The 18088-nt window shown below is 35.6% G+C and overlaps 1 protein-coding gene across 2 annotated transcripts in view; it reads left to right on the top strand.

Moving 5' to 3' along the window:
- Positions 1–1050: 1050 nt before the first annotated feature.
- The window catches only part of nell2b (neural EGFL like 2b), a 61025-nt gene continuing 43987 nt past the window's right edge, over positions 1051–18088 (top strand). The window contains exons 1-10 of one of the 2 annotated variants that reach the window (XM_051107800.1): positions 1051–1370; positions 1894–2022; positions 9050–9212; positions 11005–11178; positions 11278–11374; positions 11470–11542; positions 11634–11716; positions 12343–12471; positions 15720–15822; positions 16384–16475. In XM_051107800.1, coding sequence (XP_050963757.1) covers positions 1319–1370; positions 1894–2022; positions 9050–9212; positions 11005–11178; positions 11278–11374; positions 11470–11542; positions 11634–11716; positions 12343–12471; positions 15720–15822; positions 16384–16475 — 1095 coding nt within the window. In that variant the 5' untranslated portion in view covers positions 1051–1318. The remainder of the gene's footprint in view (positions 1371–1893; positions 2023–9049; positions 9213–11004; positions 11179–11277; positions 11375–11469; positions 11543–11633; positions 11717–12342; positions 12472–15719; positions 15823–16383; positions 16476–18088) is intronic. The other variant, XM_051107801.1, reaches the window with a different exon arrangement.

Raw genomic sequence — 18088 nt, forward strand, 5'->3', positions numbered from 1 at the left:
TTTTTTCAGAATTGCGAGTTTATATCTCGATTGTGACTTTATACCATGCAATTGCGAATTATTAAATCAGAACTGTGAGATATAAACTCACAATTCTGAGAACATATCAGTCGTTTTCAACGCAAAATTGGACTAGCAACTGCGAGTTTATATCTCAAAATTCTGAGAAAAAAGTCAGAATTGCAAGTTGTATCACGCAGTTCTGAGAAAAAAGTCAGAACTGTGAGATAAAAAGTAGCAATAACCTTTTTTTATTTTTTTATTCAGTGGAAATGATTTACTGTTGTGTTGAGAAATAAAGTGGATAATTGTATAAATTTCAGATAAAATTAATTAACATTGCAAATAAAAATAGGTTTTATTACGAAATTTAAACAATTTAAAAAAATAAAAATAAAATTCAACAACAAAAATGTGAAACCGAAATAAACATTTAAAGCCAACAAGCCCTTGTCTCCCATACACTGTAAAAAACAATTTGTTGAGTCAAATTAAAATAATTTGTTACCTGGCTGCCTTAAAATTTTAAGTTCAGTCGATTCAAAAACAGTTTATTCAACTTAATATGTTAAATTATACTAAGTGACAACTTAGATATTTGAGTTGAATCAACTTAAAATTTTAAGGCAGCTGGGTTACTTACCGATCTGTTAAGTTTAGCAAACACAAATATCTAAGTTGTTGCTTAGTACAACTTAACATTTCAAGTTGATTAAACTTATTTTAGTTGACTGAACTTAAAATTTTAAGGCAGCAGGGTAACAAATTATTTTAAGCTGACTCAACAAATTGTGTTTTTTATTTTTTACAGTGTAGGATTTTTTTAAACTATTTGAGCGTGTAATAATATTACCGTCTTTAATAAAAGCTGTTTTTGTGATCTTGTGTGCGTACTGTATGTATTTGCAAACTTCAAATGTTATTTTGTATAGGTGAAACATATTCATGTGCATGACCAGCAGGTGGCAGAATTTATGAGCTGCAGGTGCGCCTCTCTCTCTCTCTCTCTCTCTCTCTCTCTCTCTCTCTCTCTCTCTCTCTCTCTCTCTCTCTGGTCGTATGGGAGGACAGACGCACCTGCATCTCTCCACTGACCGCTCATTCACAAGAAGACACTGCATCTCCAGAAGCTGAATTTTCGCCTCATGGAGTTTTCATTCTTGCTTTATATCCCCGTGTTTATTTGCTAAAGTTTTGGCGAAGTGTAATAAAGGTTTGAGGATGCGTTTATTAGAGATGTATCACTGATGCGCATCTCGCTCAGTATCCAGCAGAACATCAGCATGATGGAATAGGCGTTTCTCTCAGCTCCTTCACAATGGGATTATTCAAACTTTATTTTGCGCTTTGCACTCTCGGACTTTTCTGTGGTAAGCGCAGTATTTGTCGGACGTCTTATTGCTAGTGAATTTCGGTAACGGGATGGGTGCTTATATGGTTATGGGATGGTTAAATTTTGCTTATTGGGTTTGAGCAACGGAAATGTTGAGAAATATGTTCAAATATTGAAGTATTCTATATAAATGTGTTCTAAATTGTGTATATTTAACGTATAATAAAAATGAAAAAGAATTAAAATGCAACTGCGAATACCTGTTAACTGTAAATGAGTTTACCGTAAATGTTAAAGAAAGTTACGCATGTAATTTACTGTAAAATACTGTAAATACTGCTTTTTTAATGCAATGCATTGGAATCACATCACATGGACAGATGTAAAATTGAGTACATGTTTATTATGCTTAGTGTTGATTAACTTGAATATGTATTAATATATTATCAGATGTATTATTATGGTGGTCATTATCTAAGTATACAAAAGCTGATATTTATGTTAAAGTGCTATTTTATATGGAATGTTTGTAAGTGATTCCTTATGTTTGTGTTCCTTAGCTTCAGGTTTTGGGGTTGATCCAGCATTACATGTGGATATCTTCCAGGAGTTTGATCTTGTGAAATCAAATGCTGGAGTCTCCCAGGTCCAGGGGTTCCACAATGAGAGCAGAGCATATCTGTTTGAAGGTGCGTGTGACTGGCATTTACCAAGTCAATCGAGTTGGCATGTGATTTTTTGCTTTTGTTTTAGTATCAGAGTGTAACTGACATCACAGCAGCTCAGTAGCAGAAAAAACGCATTCACAGTGAGCTTCATCAATTTAGAGCAATTGGAATCTATTGTCAACATCTGGTGAGAGGAAACAGCCAAGCAGACAGCTGGTTTAGAACGGCATAATTCCAGATCCCACTTAATCTCTCATGAAAAATGGATCAACCCAACAGTGAAGCATCAATCCCAGGAGTAAACAGGCTCCTGTGTTGAGCAGCAAGTTCTTGCCCATCAAAGAATTGTCATCCCATTCAGGAGATGTAGTTAATGAGGACAACGGGTAGAGAAGGGAATAACATCTGGCTCCACGGCTCACTCTGAATGCCAGGATGATGCAGTTTATGGCTCCAGAGTTACAGTATGATAAATAGAACCAGTTACCAAAGAAGTCGGTTTCTAGGGCTTTTAAAATTAAGTTTTTCATGTCACTGACTGCTGCTCTTTGCAGTCTTGTATACTATTTTCTTCTCACTTCTACTGTATTTCTAAAATTATGATTAATAGAAAAGTTACAGCTAAAATTATTCAGCTAAATTTTTGAATTAATTTTTTATTGACTTCTGTTCACTATTCTATTCTATTCTATTCTGTTCTATTCCTGCACTAGTGTATTCTGTTCTTTTTTGTTCTATTCTTTGTCTTTTCTATATCTGTTCTATTCTTTTCTATTCTGTTCTGTTCTGTTTTATTGTATGTGTGATCTACTGTATTCTGTTATTTTATTCTCTATTTTTTGTGTAGCCTGTACCTGCTGTAGTGTATTCTGTTCTATTCTGAACTATTCTACACCTTGTCTATTCTATTCTATTCTATTCTATTCTATTCTATTCTGCTCTAGTGTATTCTGTTCTATTCTAAACTATTCTACACCTTGTGTATTCTATTATGTTCTATTCTACTCTATTCTATTCTGTTCTATTCTCTGGGTGATCAACTGTGTTCTGTTAATTTGTTCTCTGTTCTTTGTGTAGTATGTACCTGCTCTAGTGTATTCTGTTATATTCTGAACGATTCTATTCTGTTCTGAACTATTCTATTGTGAACTGTTCTATTCTATTTTATTCTATGTGTGGTCTACTTTATTCTGTTATTTTATTCTCTATTTTTTGTGTAGCCTGTACCTGCTGTAGTGTATTCTGTTCTATTCTGAACTATTCTATGCCTTGTCTATTTTATTCTATTCTATTCTGTACTATTCTATTCTATTCTATTCTATTCTATTCTATTCTATTCTATTCTATTCTATTCTATTCCTGCTGTAGTGTATTCTGTTCTATTCTGAACTATTCTATGCCTTGTCTATTCTATGCTTTGTCTGTTCTATTCTGTTCTATTCTACTCTATTCTATTCTGTTCTATTCTCTGTGTGATCTACTGTATTCTGTTATTTTATTCTCTATTCTTTGTGTAGTCTGTACCTGCTCTAGCGTATTCTGTTCTATTCTGAATAATTCTATTCTATTGTATTCTATTCTATTCTGAACTATTCTACACCTTGTCTATTCTACACCTAGTCGGTTCTATTCTATTTTATTCCATTCATCCTCTAGTGTATTCTGTTCTATTCTGAGCTATTCTACGCCTTGTCTATTCTATTCTATTCCTGCTCTAGTGCATTCTATTCTATTCTATTCTATTCTATTCTATTCTATTCTATTCTATTCCTGGTCTAGTGCATTTTGCTCTATTTTGGTCTATTCTTTGTATTTTCTATATCAGTTCTACTGCATTCTATTCTATTCTGTTCTGTTCTGTGTGATCTACTGTATTCTGTTATTTTATTCTTGATTCTTGTGCAGCCTGTACCTGCTCTAGTGTATTCTGTTCTATTTTGAACTATTCTACGCCTTGTCTATTCTATTCTATTCTATTCTATTCTATTCTATTCTATTCTATTCTATTCTATTCCAACTCTAGTTATTCTGTTCTATTTTGTCCTGTTGTTTGTGATTTCTATATCGGTTCTACTGCATTCCATTCTATTCTGTTCTGTGTGTGGTCTGCCGTATTCTATTATTTTATTCTCTATTCTTTGTGTAGTCTGTACCTGCTCTAGTGTATTTTGTTCTATTCTGATGTATTTTACGCCTTGTCTATTCTATTCTATTCTATTCTATTCTATTCTATTCTATTCTATTCTATTCTATTCTCTATTCTTTGAGTAGTCTGTTGTATTCTGTATTATGTTTTATTTATTTTGTTCTCTTCTGTTCCATTACACTCTGTTTATGTGGAGGGCTGTTTTAGCATCTGTCTATAGCATCGTGTCCCTCCAGTGATTTATAGCTGGTTGTTCATCCAGATTGACATCCCGCTTTGAGCAGTTTGGGGTTAAGTGTCTTGCTCAAGGGCACAGTGGTGATGGTCATTCTCTGCTTTCTGGCTCAACCGCTCTTCAGCACCTTAGGATAAAACCACCAACCTTTTAGTTGCTTAAGCACTATGCTGTCACCGCTCCCATGACCTGTGATGATGACAGATTTTTATGCGTGCAGTAACGTTCTAGGTTTGCAGCTAGCCAGCATCTGTGTCATCACTTCTGTTCCGCACTGCAGTATGAATGGTGTATGAGACATTGCTGCTCTGGGGAATGTATTCATACTGTACACATTGTGCGTGTGCAACTGTACACCCATAAACACACACATTGCATTAGACAGACTTAGGATGCATGCATATTTGGTAGAAAAAAATCTAACATTCTAGGATAAACAGAAGCATTTGATATCTGTTGAGGCAATAGTCTTGTTCTAATTTGGGAAGGTGGTACCTCCACAGTATTGATTGGCGCTCCAGTAAATGCCAGTGGGATTGTAGAATTGGGATCTAACAGACAGGCTTCGAGACAAGGTCATAAATGTGCAGAATGCAGATGAGAGACCTATCAATGTCCGTCAATGACATCCATGCTGTGCTGTTTATACAGGAGAGGAAAGAAGAAAAGAAAAGAGGGGAGGAGGATGAGGAGGAGGGAGGGAGATATTAAAGATAATTCAAGGCTAAACATGTTATAGTGCCACTGTAGCCAGAGATTGTGCTATTGAGTAAGTGCGGGTGGGCGGTATGAACAAAATCTTATATCATGGTATGAGTAATTTTCCATCACAGTAACATATTTATCACAGCACACTCACAGAAAAAAAGTTAAAGATGATGTTAAACATTGAAATGCCCAATATGCATTTGTAAGTCTGAGTGTGGCTGTGTTTCACTGAATGAATTAATGAGCAGATGGATGGAGCAGGGTGGAAGCAAACAATAAAAGAAAGAAGTTTGGCATAGTTGTACCTCCTCTGCCAGACCTGGTGCTGACTGGATCTTTTAAGTGCCAGGATCAGATTCCTGCTCATTCATCAGCTATTTGAGCATGCAGCAGCCAGGAGGGACATCAGCTAAGTGTTTCTCCTGTGCACTGATGCCGTCTGGACCAGACATATACTCTACGTCACTCGTATCACTCATCCCGCATTCCCTAGCTGAGATTCCATGTCTCGACTTTGTGTCTGCTGTTCATTTTTTGCAGAGACTTAAAAGAACAGTTCACCCAAAGAGAGAAATTATGATATAATTTACTCACTCAAATTTCATTTTTGTGCTGTTTCCTTAATACATGCATCTGTGGCATTTCTGCTAAACCACTGCTTTGAGGCACTGAATAATGGACCTGTATCGTCTGATTAATGCAATGTTAACTTGAGGAGAGACACTTGTTCGTTTTGTCATTATAATAGGCCTTGAATAATTCATCAGTTGTAAATGAGGATTTTTTTTTACATTAGCTTTAAATTTTCATTAAGGTACGTTGGGACAGACTTTTAAGCGCTTGCATCATAAGTAGCCTGACTTGTGATCAATTTAAGTGCTTTTTATGTGTAATTGCTCATATTATTGCTGGCACGGATGCTCAGCGTCATCAGGAAAACTCACCAGCAATCTTTTCTTTAAAGGTTTTTAATTCCAATTCTGCCAGAATAGTGTCACCCGAGTTACCTAATTTGCATCACACTGTGTTTCTCGCTCCCAGGAGCCCATTTCTCGTTTATCGTTATTGAAGTTATTGGTTCTCTTGAGGCACAGCAGTGCTGTGGTGTTTGATAACTCGGAGCGATTGATTACAGATTCAGGTTACTGTTTGCCTTCTTGCTCTGTGGTGATTGTGTCCTCATGATCTGGAAATTAGAAATTAGATGTTCCTGAAATAAGATACTAGCATTTTTTATGTTTATTCAAAAACTAGTATATAAATATTTATATGATTAAATCTATTTTATGTTTTTATTAAATGTTTTAATTTATTATTTTAGATTATTTTTATACATATTTATACATGTTTTTTTTTTTGTTTTTTTTTTTTTAATATTTAGCCAACTTATTTATTTAGCTTTTTTATTTTTTTGCTTTTTAACTATTTGTAACTTTTGTAACTACTTATTTATTTATTAAAATTTAATCATTTGCTGACTCTGCCTGTACAGATTTATTTATATATTTATTTATCTATCTTTCGCCTTTTTATTATATTTCACTTGTTCAGAACAGTTTTTTATATTTAATATTTTGATAACTGTCTGTACAGATGTGTAACTATTTATGTATTAAAATTTTAAAATTAGCTGACTCTATCTGTACAGATTTATTTGTTCATTCATTCATTTTTATATTTAGCCTTTCTATTATATTTAAAATATGCAGTATTTTTAATATTTTGTTTTGCCAACTGTCTGTACAGATTTGTAACTATTTATTTAGTTGTTTTATTTATTTTGGTAGCTCTGTACAGATTTGTAATTATTTATTTATTAAAGTGCAAATATTTATTTATTATTTATTTAGTCCTTTTATTATATTTAACTTTTTCAGTATTTTTTAAAAATATTTTATGTTTTGTCTGTACAGATTTGTAACTATTTATTTATCTATTAAGATGTAATATTTTGTTGACTCTATCTGTAAAGATTAGTAGTTATTTATTTATTTATTTATTTAATAAATAATTTATTAATAATTAATTTATTTTATATTGCCCTTTTACTATATTTAACATTTTGTGTATTTTATTTTTATATTTTATGTTCTGCTTACTGTATGTACAGATTTGTAACTATTTATCTGTTTATTTAGTTAGTTAGTTAGTTTATTTAAATATAATATTTTGCTGTCTCTATCTGTACAGACTTGTAACTATTTATCTATTAAAATGTAATATTTTGCTGACTTATAAACCATTTATTTATTTATTTATTTATTGTTATTATGTGGTTGTTTGTTTATTGCCTTTTTACTATATATAACTTTTTGAGTATTTTATTTTTATATTTTATGTTTTGCTAACTGTCTGTACAGATTTGTAACTATTTTATTTATTTATTTATTTATTATTTATATATTTATTTATCAATAGATAACTCTTTATCTGTACAGATTTGTAACTATTTATTTTGTATGTGTTTAAATGTATTTATTTAAAGACTCATTATTGGTAATCTACATAATTTCCTAGCGGATAGCCATCAGCAGTCCCTAGCTGCTCTCTGACCTTTAAAAGCTGCCATCGAACGGCTACCCTTTGATTTACAGCACATTAATACAACCCTCAATGATGAGCGGGATAGAAGAATAGCGCATCTGAGACAAAGTGTCGATCCGATGGGAATTAATCGGAGAGGTGTCAGGAAAAAACTTGTTTTCCTAGCACTTCCCCAGAGGACTTTAATGCTGATACTTGTGAACTGTCCTGGAATCCATTAGATCAGCTGTGGTGTCCTCTGCGGATTGTTGAGGTTACCAGGTTAGCTTCAGTTCACTGTCGTACAGTGTATTTGATTAATGAAGGTGCTGAAACTCCGCCTCATTCCTGGCGTACAATAGGCTCACGGCTGCGGCTTACAGCTCCCTTGAGCTTTACTTGACAATAGCTACAGAACATTAGTGTTCCCTGGTTGGCCTTTATGTGTGTGCGAGTGTGTGTGTATGTTGTGTGTTTTTTACCCTGTGAGAGGACCAGACCCAGACATTTCTTATGTTTTGACAGGACTGATTTAAATATTTGTCCCTGAGGAGACAGTCAACTTCCTCTGTCCTCCTCATCCAACTCATCAGCCCAGTGTGTTTCCTCCTTCCTTCTGTCTCTTTTTTTTAAAATTCTGTTATATTGCCGCTCACATCAGTGTCATAACGTGACCTGCATGTCAGCCTACCATCCTCATTTCCTTAAAATTGTCCTTTGTATGCTCCAAGGATGTCTAGAGAAAGCTATCTGTTAGATTTCCCATTCATCTCAATGGTTGTTGCTCAGCGACTGCCATCTTTGCTCATTGGTATTTTGTATTTTATTTTATTTTATTCTATTTTATTTTATTTACAGTTTTTTTATTCATAACTGCAGCAATTAAAAAAAAAAATATATATATATATATATATATATATATGTAACTTATATGTTATAAATGGTATTTATGGCAAAAGATTCTTTTTGAGGGCAGATGGTCTAGATTTTACCTGCTGGGGCTAACCGGACTATGCTAACTAGCCAAACTTTGACCCCTCTGTATTTATCATGCTCATTGTTTCTGCTTACTTCAGTATTCACACTGGCTCCAAAGTGGATATTTAAACATAAATAAAATAATGGTCCCGTTGGCTCAAAACGGCCATCATAGTTCCATAGCTACATCATGGTCTGGAAATTAAAGGCTCTTTCTTCTTCGAAGCCAGTTTAGCTTGGTACCAATAACCTAAATGTTTAACTAATTAAATTACAAGCTGATGATTGTGTTGAATAGGCCTACATAACTTGACCACACAGTGATGGTTGGATCAAATGCATCTGTGTGACCTGTTCTGGGATCCTTTTAATATGTAAAGCCTATAAGATCATATATTCAGTTGATCCAAGTTGAATGAGCAAATGCCTCAGAATTTCTCCTTCACTGACTTTGTCAGTCTCTCCATCAGGCACATCAAGGAATGCAAGAGCTTCCCTCAAGGCAGCAGAGAGAATTCTTCAGAAGTTGAGAGGAAGAACTGAGTTCACTCTTCTACTGACCCTCAAACAGGAGAAATTCAGCTCCGGAGTGCTGCTGTCCATCCACTATGGAGAACAAAGGTATCTATCTATGTATCTATGTATGTATCTATGTATGTATGTATGTATCTATCTATCTATCTATCTGTCTATCCATCCATTCGTTCCAGCTCTCTCTCTCTCACTGAATCGAGCAGTCTGTTGATCTGTTAAGTTTTCTTTTAATCCATTCCATCCATCAGTCTATCTGTTCGTCCAACTGTCTATCCCTTCCTCTGTCCATCCACCTATGTATCTGTCTATCTGTCTGTCCATCCTTTTGTCAACCCCTCGTCTATCCATCCCATCCATCCATCAGTCTGTCTGTCTGTTGATCGATCAGTCGTTTGTTCATTCATTCAGTCCAACCATCCATCCATCCATGCATCCATCCATCGGCCTATCAGTCTGTCTATTTGTTGATCTGTTTGTCAGTCCATCCATCGGTCTGTCTGTAGGTCTGTCCGACTGTCTATCCCTCCCTCTATCCATCCACCTATCTATTTGTCTGTCTGTCCATCCCTCCTCAATTCCTTGTCCATCCATCCTATCCATCCGTCTATCCTATCTATCCATCTATCTATCTATCTATCTATCTATCTATCTATCTATCTATCTATCTATCTATCTATCTATCTATCTATCTATGTGTCTGTCCATCCCTCCATCCATCCATTCATCAATCACTCCATCTATCTATTGACCTATTGGTCTGTCTGTCTGCCGTCCGTCCCTCCATTCCATCTCTCTCTTCCTCCCTCAATCCCTTCCCTCCTCAATCTTTCCATTCGTCCATCCATCGGCCTATCAGTTTTTCAGTTTGTCTGTCTGTCTATTCCATCTCACTCTTTCCATCCCTCCATCCCTTTCTCCATCCATCCATCCATACTGTCTGTCTGACTGTCTATCCCTCCCTCTATCCCTCTATCCATCCATCCATCCATCCATCCGTCTGTCTGTCTGTCAATCAATCAATTGTCCGTCCGTCTGTCTTTTTATTGGTTGATCAGCCTGTCTGTCCATCCATCCATCGGTCTGTCTGTAGGTCTGTCCGTCTCTCCTTTTCTCAATCCATCCCATCCATCCATCGGTCTGTCCATCCGTTTATCTATCTATCTATCTATCTATTGGACAATCTGTCTATCTCTCTGTCCATCCTGTCCATTCAACCATCACTCCATCTATCCATTGACCTATCGGTTGGTCCGTCCGTCTGTCCATTCCATTTCTCTCTCTCCATCCATCCATCCATCCATTAGTCTTTTTGTCTGTCTCTCTGTCTATCCACCTATCTCTCTCCCCCTCCCTTTCTCAATCCATCCATCCATCCATGCATCCATTGTCTATCTATTGGGCTATCTGTACATTCATTCTTCTGGTAGGCTTTTGCTCCTGTAAAACTTTCCATCTATTTTTTCTGTTTTAATTTACTGTTCCTCAGAGGAACGGATAATCTGTTCTCCTGATGGAATGTCTGTAACACTTCTGATTGGGGTGTCCACTGACATTTCTTAAACACACACAGTATTGATTCTACCACCTCTTTAAGGTCAGCACTCGGAGTACAGGCCAAAAGATTCACGGATCACTGCTCCTCTTCACATTTATTCAAAACTCCAACATTCCCTTGAGCAGCATTATTCCCTACTGCTTTGCCACATTCCAGAATCTAATAATGGTCGCTTGGCAGCTTAACCTGCAGAAGTCTTGTGCATGGGAACATTAGGGCTAACAGAAAACATTTTGGCAGCAGTTATTTCCTGGAGTTCTGAGATTTCAAGCATGATTGTGACTTTTCACAAGGGTAAATCTGTTTTCTTGGCATCCTCCTCAGGTTTCTGGAGGTAGAGAGCAGCGGTCTGCGTAATGAGATCCGTCTCTTCTTCCAAACTTCAGACCAGCGGCAGCAGAGAGAGGTCTTCCCCTATAGTCTAGCAGATGGACACTGGCACAAAGTCTCCCTGGCATTCAGCGCCACCCAAGTGGTGCTCCATATTGACTGCAACAGGTGAATGGCTTGAGAACCGCCAGAGATAGATTTAAATGCCTTGTAGTAGTCTGTACCAATGTCCACTCATGTGTTGTTTTTATTTGTGCTTTCTTTCAGAATTTACGAAAGGATTGTGGAGACGCCATCTATGGACTTTCCCAGAGGAACAAACATCTGGCTTGGTCAAAGAAATGACGCCCATGGGTTCTTCAGGGTACAACACAGTCTTGCACATTGAACATAGTCCAAAAAATATGTAAAATTGTACATTTGTCTTGTCTACATCTCTCTGACTTTCTGCCATGTCAGGGTGTGATGCAAGATGTTCAGCTGGTTGTCATACCCCATGGATACATCGTCCAGTGTCCAGATCTCAACCGTAGTAAGTGTATACCCTCCGAAAAAAATAACTATGCGCTTTGTTTACTTACTAGGCTGGGAATGCCGTTAATGCATGTTCACCACTTTTGTAGCTTGTCCCACTTGTAATGACTTCCATGGGCTGGTTCAGAAGATCATGGAACTTCAAGATATTTTGGCTAAAACATCAAGCAAGGTAAGTTTGTAAAAAAAATATGTTTGCATTGGAGTAGCCTGTGTTTAAAAATGATTTTGCTGCTTGCTCACTTTTATTATTCTAATAATGCAAAACAGTTGTTGAATTTGGTCACAGTTTCATTAATTTCAATTTGTGCAATGAATTTAAATGTGTAATATAAAAGTTTATTTAATCATTTTGCATTGGGGCGACATGAATGATAAATAAATCATTTGAGCAGGGAATTTCTAGTTCCCAGCATGCTTTGCAAGGGACTGAATGAGAAGTGTAAATTAAGTGTTATTTAATGTTTTTGAGCAAAATGACAAAAGAGGGAAATCTGTCAGGATTATCTTAGGCTTTAAATGAGTTTTTGTTATATTCTGAGTTTTCTTTTTATTGAGACTTACTCTCTCCAGTATGCAAGGTTTATAGTGTTAGATGCCAATAGGTCTAGTGTTATGGTCTGTTTAATGTGCTTCATAGTGAACACCACAAATGTTGTCTTTATCATAAATCTTTTATTTCCCTCTCCTTCTAACATTTATTGTTTGCTTGCTCATCATTTTTTGTATCGCCTCCCTCTATATTGATTCATCATTCAGTCTCACCCTCTCTTCTTCCTCACGTCTTCATTGCTGTAGTTGGCACTTGCCGAAGAGAAGATGAAGTACTTGGATGGCTGTTACTGTGAGAGGACGTGCACCCTGAATGGAGAGATATACAGGGATGATGATGCTTGGATAGATGGATGCAGAAACTGCACATGCTCAGTAAGTTCATGTATTGCCAGGATGAGGTGACTGTGAAATGACTGGGTCTGAATATAAACAAGAGATGGCTCTCGGAACTACAAACTCAAGGGCCGTTCACGATGAAAGCAACTGGAAGTCATTCTTTTCAGTAATAGTAGAGAAGACATGAGTGACAGTACAAATTATGCAAATGAGCTGTGATGTGATGTGATGTGATGTGTTTCCACAATATCCTACAGAGCCGCTAAGGGAACATGGTGATAAAAAAAAATAAGTGAGAGATGGAAGTAAAAATTATATTTTAATGCATTCTCTCACATAAATATTGCATTTCCTCAAGAAAAATACACGTGTTCTCTCGCAAAAGTATTGTTTCCCTGTGAAACTTTGCATTCTTTCACAAAACATTTGCATTTTCTCGCAAAACTGTTACGTTCCCCAGAAAAACTTTGCATTCGCTCGCAAAACATTTGCATTCTTTTGCAAAACTATTACGTTCCCTAGAGAAATCTTGCATTCACTCGCAAAACATTTGCACTCTTTCGCAAAACTATGACGTTCCTCATAGAAAGTTTGCGTTCGCTCACAAAACATTTGCACTCTTTTGCAAAACTATGACGTTCCCCAAAGAAACTCTGCATTCGCTCGCAAAACATTTGCAATCTCTCGCAAAACTTTTATGTTCCCTAGAGAAATTTTGCGTTCACTTGCAAAACATTTGCATTCTTTCGCAAAACTATTACATTCCCTAGAGAAATTTTGCATTTGCTCGCAAAATATTTGCACTCTTTCGCAAAATGAATACTTTCCTCAGAGAAAATTTGCGTTTGCTCGCAAAACATTTGCATTCTTTCGCAAAACTATTATGTTCCCCAAAGAAACTTTGCATTCGCTCGCAAAACATTTACCTTCCCCAGAGAAATTTTGCGTTCACTTGCAAAACATTTGCATTCTTTCGCAAAACTGCTTAGTTCCCCTCAAGAATCTGCATTCGCTGGTGAAACATTTCCATTTCCATTTCCCTGTGAAACTTTGTGTTGTGTTGCATAACATTTGCTTTCTCTCATTAAACTATTACACTCACCAGAGATGCTTTGTGTTTGCTTAAAAAACATTTGAGTTCTCTCGCAAAACTATTACTATTACGAAACTTTTTGTTCGCAAAACATTTGCATTCTTTCGTAAAACTATAACGTTCCCCAAAGATACTTTGTGTTCGGTCATAAAATATTTGCATTCTTTTGCAAAACTAAAATCTTTGCTTTTTCTCATAAAAGTGTTGCGTTGGCCTCTGAAACTTTGCATTGTCTTGCAAAACAATTACATTCTTTCGAAATACTATTACGTTCCCCAAAGAAACTTTGCATTCGCTCGCAAAACATTTGCATTTTCTCGCAAAATATTGCTTTTCCCCTGAGAAACTTTGTTTGTGCACAAAACATTTGCATTCTCCTGTGAAAATGTTTGTTTACTGTTACATTCACACGCAAAAGCACTGAAATATAGTTCTTTTCCCTCAAATATAGTTTTTTAAAGTTTTAAAGGTTTTGTAAACTAACAGCTTGTAAACTTCTCTGTGAATGCAGAATGTTTGTGAAAAAAATGCAAAAACATTGAAATAAAATTTGTACTCCTTTTTTTTTTTTTTTTTTTTTTTTTTTTGTTTACCATTACAATGTCCCCCATCAGGGTCTCGGTGACATTCAAAGCATTATACGTTTACTGAAAATAAGATGTTAAAGTTTGTTTTCATATATGAGTATTATGAGAATTCATTTTATAATTTAATATTTTAAAATGTTTTGTAATTATATGTACTGATATTACAGTTTTTCTCAGTCGCTTTGGTGCATTTCTCACAACACTATTTACATTTGCACAACATTTACTTCAACCTCCACAACATTTAGTCATTTGTGCACATCATAGTAGCAGTTTCTCATTCCTTCCAACAAATTGCAAATGCTTTTGGACATGCATCAATTGCTTTCATACAACTCTCTGCTGTTTTATAACATTATCATTTGCTTATGTCATGTCAGTCAAAATTAACTAAACTTGTGAATGCTGAATAGTCATTCCATATAAAACTAATAGTCCTCATTTCATTGCTTGAGTCATTACATACAAAAATGTTGAACTAGTTGTCAAAATCTGTCAAGCAAATTTTATAAAAAATTTTAAATCTTTTTTTTCCTGAAAATGTCTTCTAAATTGAACAATTTCTGCAAATGTGCATGAATGATTTACATACCTATATGTTGTAGGTTCAGTTCCAATATGTACTGCAATATTGTTTACAATTGTGCACAGCTCTACCCAAAGGGAGTTTATGTTTGTTGTAAATAAGGGTGTATTTATTCGTTTGCACAATGCTTTGAATAAATTAGAATTGCAAAGAGCATATGAAGTAAAAATGTGAAACATACATATTCAGTGTCTTGTACTCAGATACCTCACTAAATACAGTAATGTCTAGCTTTACTGTAGTTTTCAAATGGCTGTGCAAATAGTATATAGTGCTGTCTTGAGCATTTTCAGGAAGTGTCACCAAAATCTGACTTTTTTGCATAGGAAAAAATTTACAGAGTAAACTGTCATAATGAAAACATGACAAAGCCATTTGACTATCTTGTTCATAAACAATGGTGTCAGGACTTTTCATCTTGATGACACTGACACTTTCATTGACATGAATACTTGCTTTTGAGGAATGAGCTATCCATTTTGAGCAAGTGACACGCTTTTGCAGGTTATCAACTAGGTTTTGCAGTTTGTACTAATTGTTTTGAGAAATGCATTAACTGTTGTGCAAATGTAAATAGTGTTGTGAGAAATGCACCAAAGCGACTGAGAAAAACTGTAATATCTATATGTGTTAATATTCATATTTATTTATAGTAAAATATTTACTTTTGTTATTTTTTTCCTATCTGTCTTAGCCCATTGGCATTTTTGTAGATATTTTTTACTGGCAAACTAGAAAAAAAATACTAAATTTGTAGCAACAAACAGTACAGAAAGTTGGCAAGTCAAGCTATTTTTTTGCTGTCAGTGTGGGAACACACCCTCAAGATCAGTTGCTTCACACCTGAGCATTTGTTGGGCTTTGTTTTATTTGTGAAAATTTTGAAGATGCCATCAGCATTCATGACAGTCACTGTCTGATTCTGACAGTTCATGCTGCAGAATCGTGTGATTGTGAAGCTCTTTTATTGATGATGGCGGTGTGTGTTTGTGTGTGTGTATGTGTTTTCCACCTACAGAATGGTACAGTGGAGTGTGAGAGCATTTTCTGCCCACCACCTCAGTGTCCCCCTGATACAGCTCCAATCTACATGCCTGGAGCTTGCTGTAAAGAATGCCAGCGTGAGTATACACACACACACACACACACACACACACACACACACACACACACACAAATAAGGCCATGCACCTATAGAGGTGCACATATTTTACAACTTTCATTCTCTCTGCCTTTGTCTCATGCTTGCTCCTACATATCTCCATAATCACTCTTCGCTATCTTTCTTCCACCAAAATCTTTTATATAATCACGCCGCGGTCTTGATGACAAACTGACCACATCCCAGTGTTGCTAGGTTACCACTGCCACAAATGCGAATGTCAACACACACACAACGCAGTCACACGCTTTCTCTGGTATCATTAATAATTCAAGGCCAGTGTGCAGTGTGTTGTGTTTGAGTGAGCAGAGCTAATGTGCAGAAGCTAATAGCAGTTTGACTGATGACCAGGGCTTTATTTAACACTGCGCTCTGGTAGGCTTAATCTAACATGCTTGTCCGATCGATGCTTTACTGGTTCACATTCTAAAGTGCTTTATTTTGGCTCTGTCTTCTTAATTTCTTGTCTGGATCTCATTTTTGCTTTTTTCTCTTTCTCTTTATATCTTTTCGGCTTTAGCCGTGTGTCTGTTCAGAGGAAGAGTGTACGTGGAAGGTGATCGTAAAAGCGTACATGACTCTGAAGGAAACTGTCTGCTGTTTGAATGCAGGGTAAGCCAGTGTAACTGCAGGCCAGTGGTCTGAAGATTTTCAACAGACCTGGACAGAATCTGAGTTTGTCTACATTTTTTGGGGGGAAAAAATCTTCTGAAGTCTGTTGGGTGGATGTTAATTGGATTCCCATGAGTGATGAAAATATGAATGATGTATGATGGAAAGCTGCAGAAAGTTGAATTCTGATGGCAAAGATTGTGCCTAGGCCTATTTATGACTTTGAATTTCAAGCAGAATATGAATTCTCTCTCTACCTGGTTATGAATCTGAATTACAGGCAGAATTTGAATTGAAATTCTGTATGAATTTGAATTTCAGGCAGAATATGAATTCTTTCTCTGGCCTGGTTGTTAATTTGAATTCCAAACAGTGGTTGAATTTCAAGAAAATTTTCAATTTAAATTCTGTCTGGGCCTAGTTATGAATTTAATTTCCAGGCAGAATTTGAATTCTCTCTCAGCTTGGTTATGAATCTGAATTACAAGCAGAATTTAACTTGAAATTCTGTCTGGGCCTGGTTATGAATGTGAATTTCAGGCAGAATATGAATTCTTTCTTGGGCCTGATTATGAATTTGAATTCCAAGAAAATTTTGAATTTAAATTCTGTCTGGGCCTAGTTATGAATTGAATTTCCAGGCAGAATTTGAATTCTCACTCAGCCTGGTTATGCATCTGAATTATAAGCATTTGAATTGAATTTCTGTATGAATTTAAATTTCAGGCAGAATATAAATTCTCTCTCGAGCCTGGTTATGAATTTGAATTCCAAACAGTGGTTGAATTCCAAGAAAATTTTGAATTTAAATTCTTTCTGGTCCTGGTTATGAATTTATTTTACAGGCAGAATTTGAATTCTCTCTCAGCCTTTTTTGAATTAAAATTCTGTCTTGGCCTGGTTATGAATTTAATTTCCAAGCAGAATATGAATTCCCACTCGACCTGGTTTTGAATTGGAATTCCAAACAGCAATTAAATTCCAAGCAAATTTGGAATTTGAATCCTGTCTGGGCCTGGATTTGAATTTATTTTCTAGGCAGAATTTGAATTCTATTTCAGTCTGGTTATGAATCTGAATTATGTCTGTACCTGGTTATAATTTGAATTTCAGACATAATATGAATTCTCACTCAGCCTAATTGTGAAGTTGAATTCCAAGTGGTTGAATTTCAAGCTAATTTTTTATTTAAATTTTGAATAATTTATATAATTAAAATTTTGAATTTAAATTTATGTCTACTTATGAATTTGATTCCAGAATTTCAATTCTGTCTGGCCTGGTTATGAATTAGAATTTCAAGCAGTGTTTGAATTTGAAATGTTTGGACCTGGTTATGAATATGAATTCCAACCAGCGGCTGAATTCCAAGCTAATTTTAAATTTAAACTCTTCCTTAAATTCCGAATTTTATTAACATTTTGAATTTAAATTCAGTGCTTACTTATAAATGTTTCCTGGCAGAATTTGAATTGTGTCTGAGCCTTTTTATGAATTCAGTTCTCAAGCAGCATTTCAATTTGAATTCTGTCTGGGACCTGATAATGAATTTGAATTCCAGGCAGAATTAGAATTCTGCCTGAGCCTGGTTACGAGTTTGAATTTTAGGCAGA

This window comes from Labeo rohita, chromosome 4 (genome assembly GCF_022985175.1).
Source record: "Labeo rohita strain BAU-BD-2019 chromosome 4, IGBB_LRoh.1.0, whole genome shotgun sequence".
Taxonomy (NCBI): domain Eukaryota; kingdom Metazoa; phylum Chordata; class Actinopteri; order Cypriniformes; family Cyprinidae; genus Labeo; species Labeo rohita.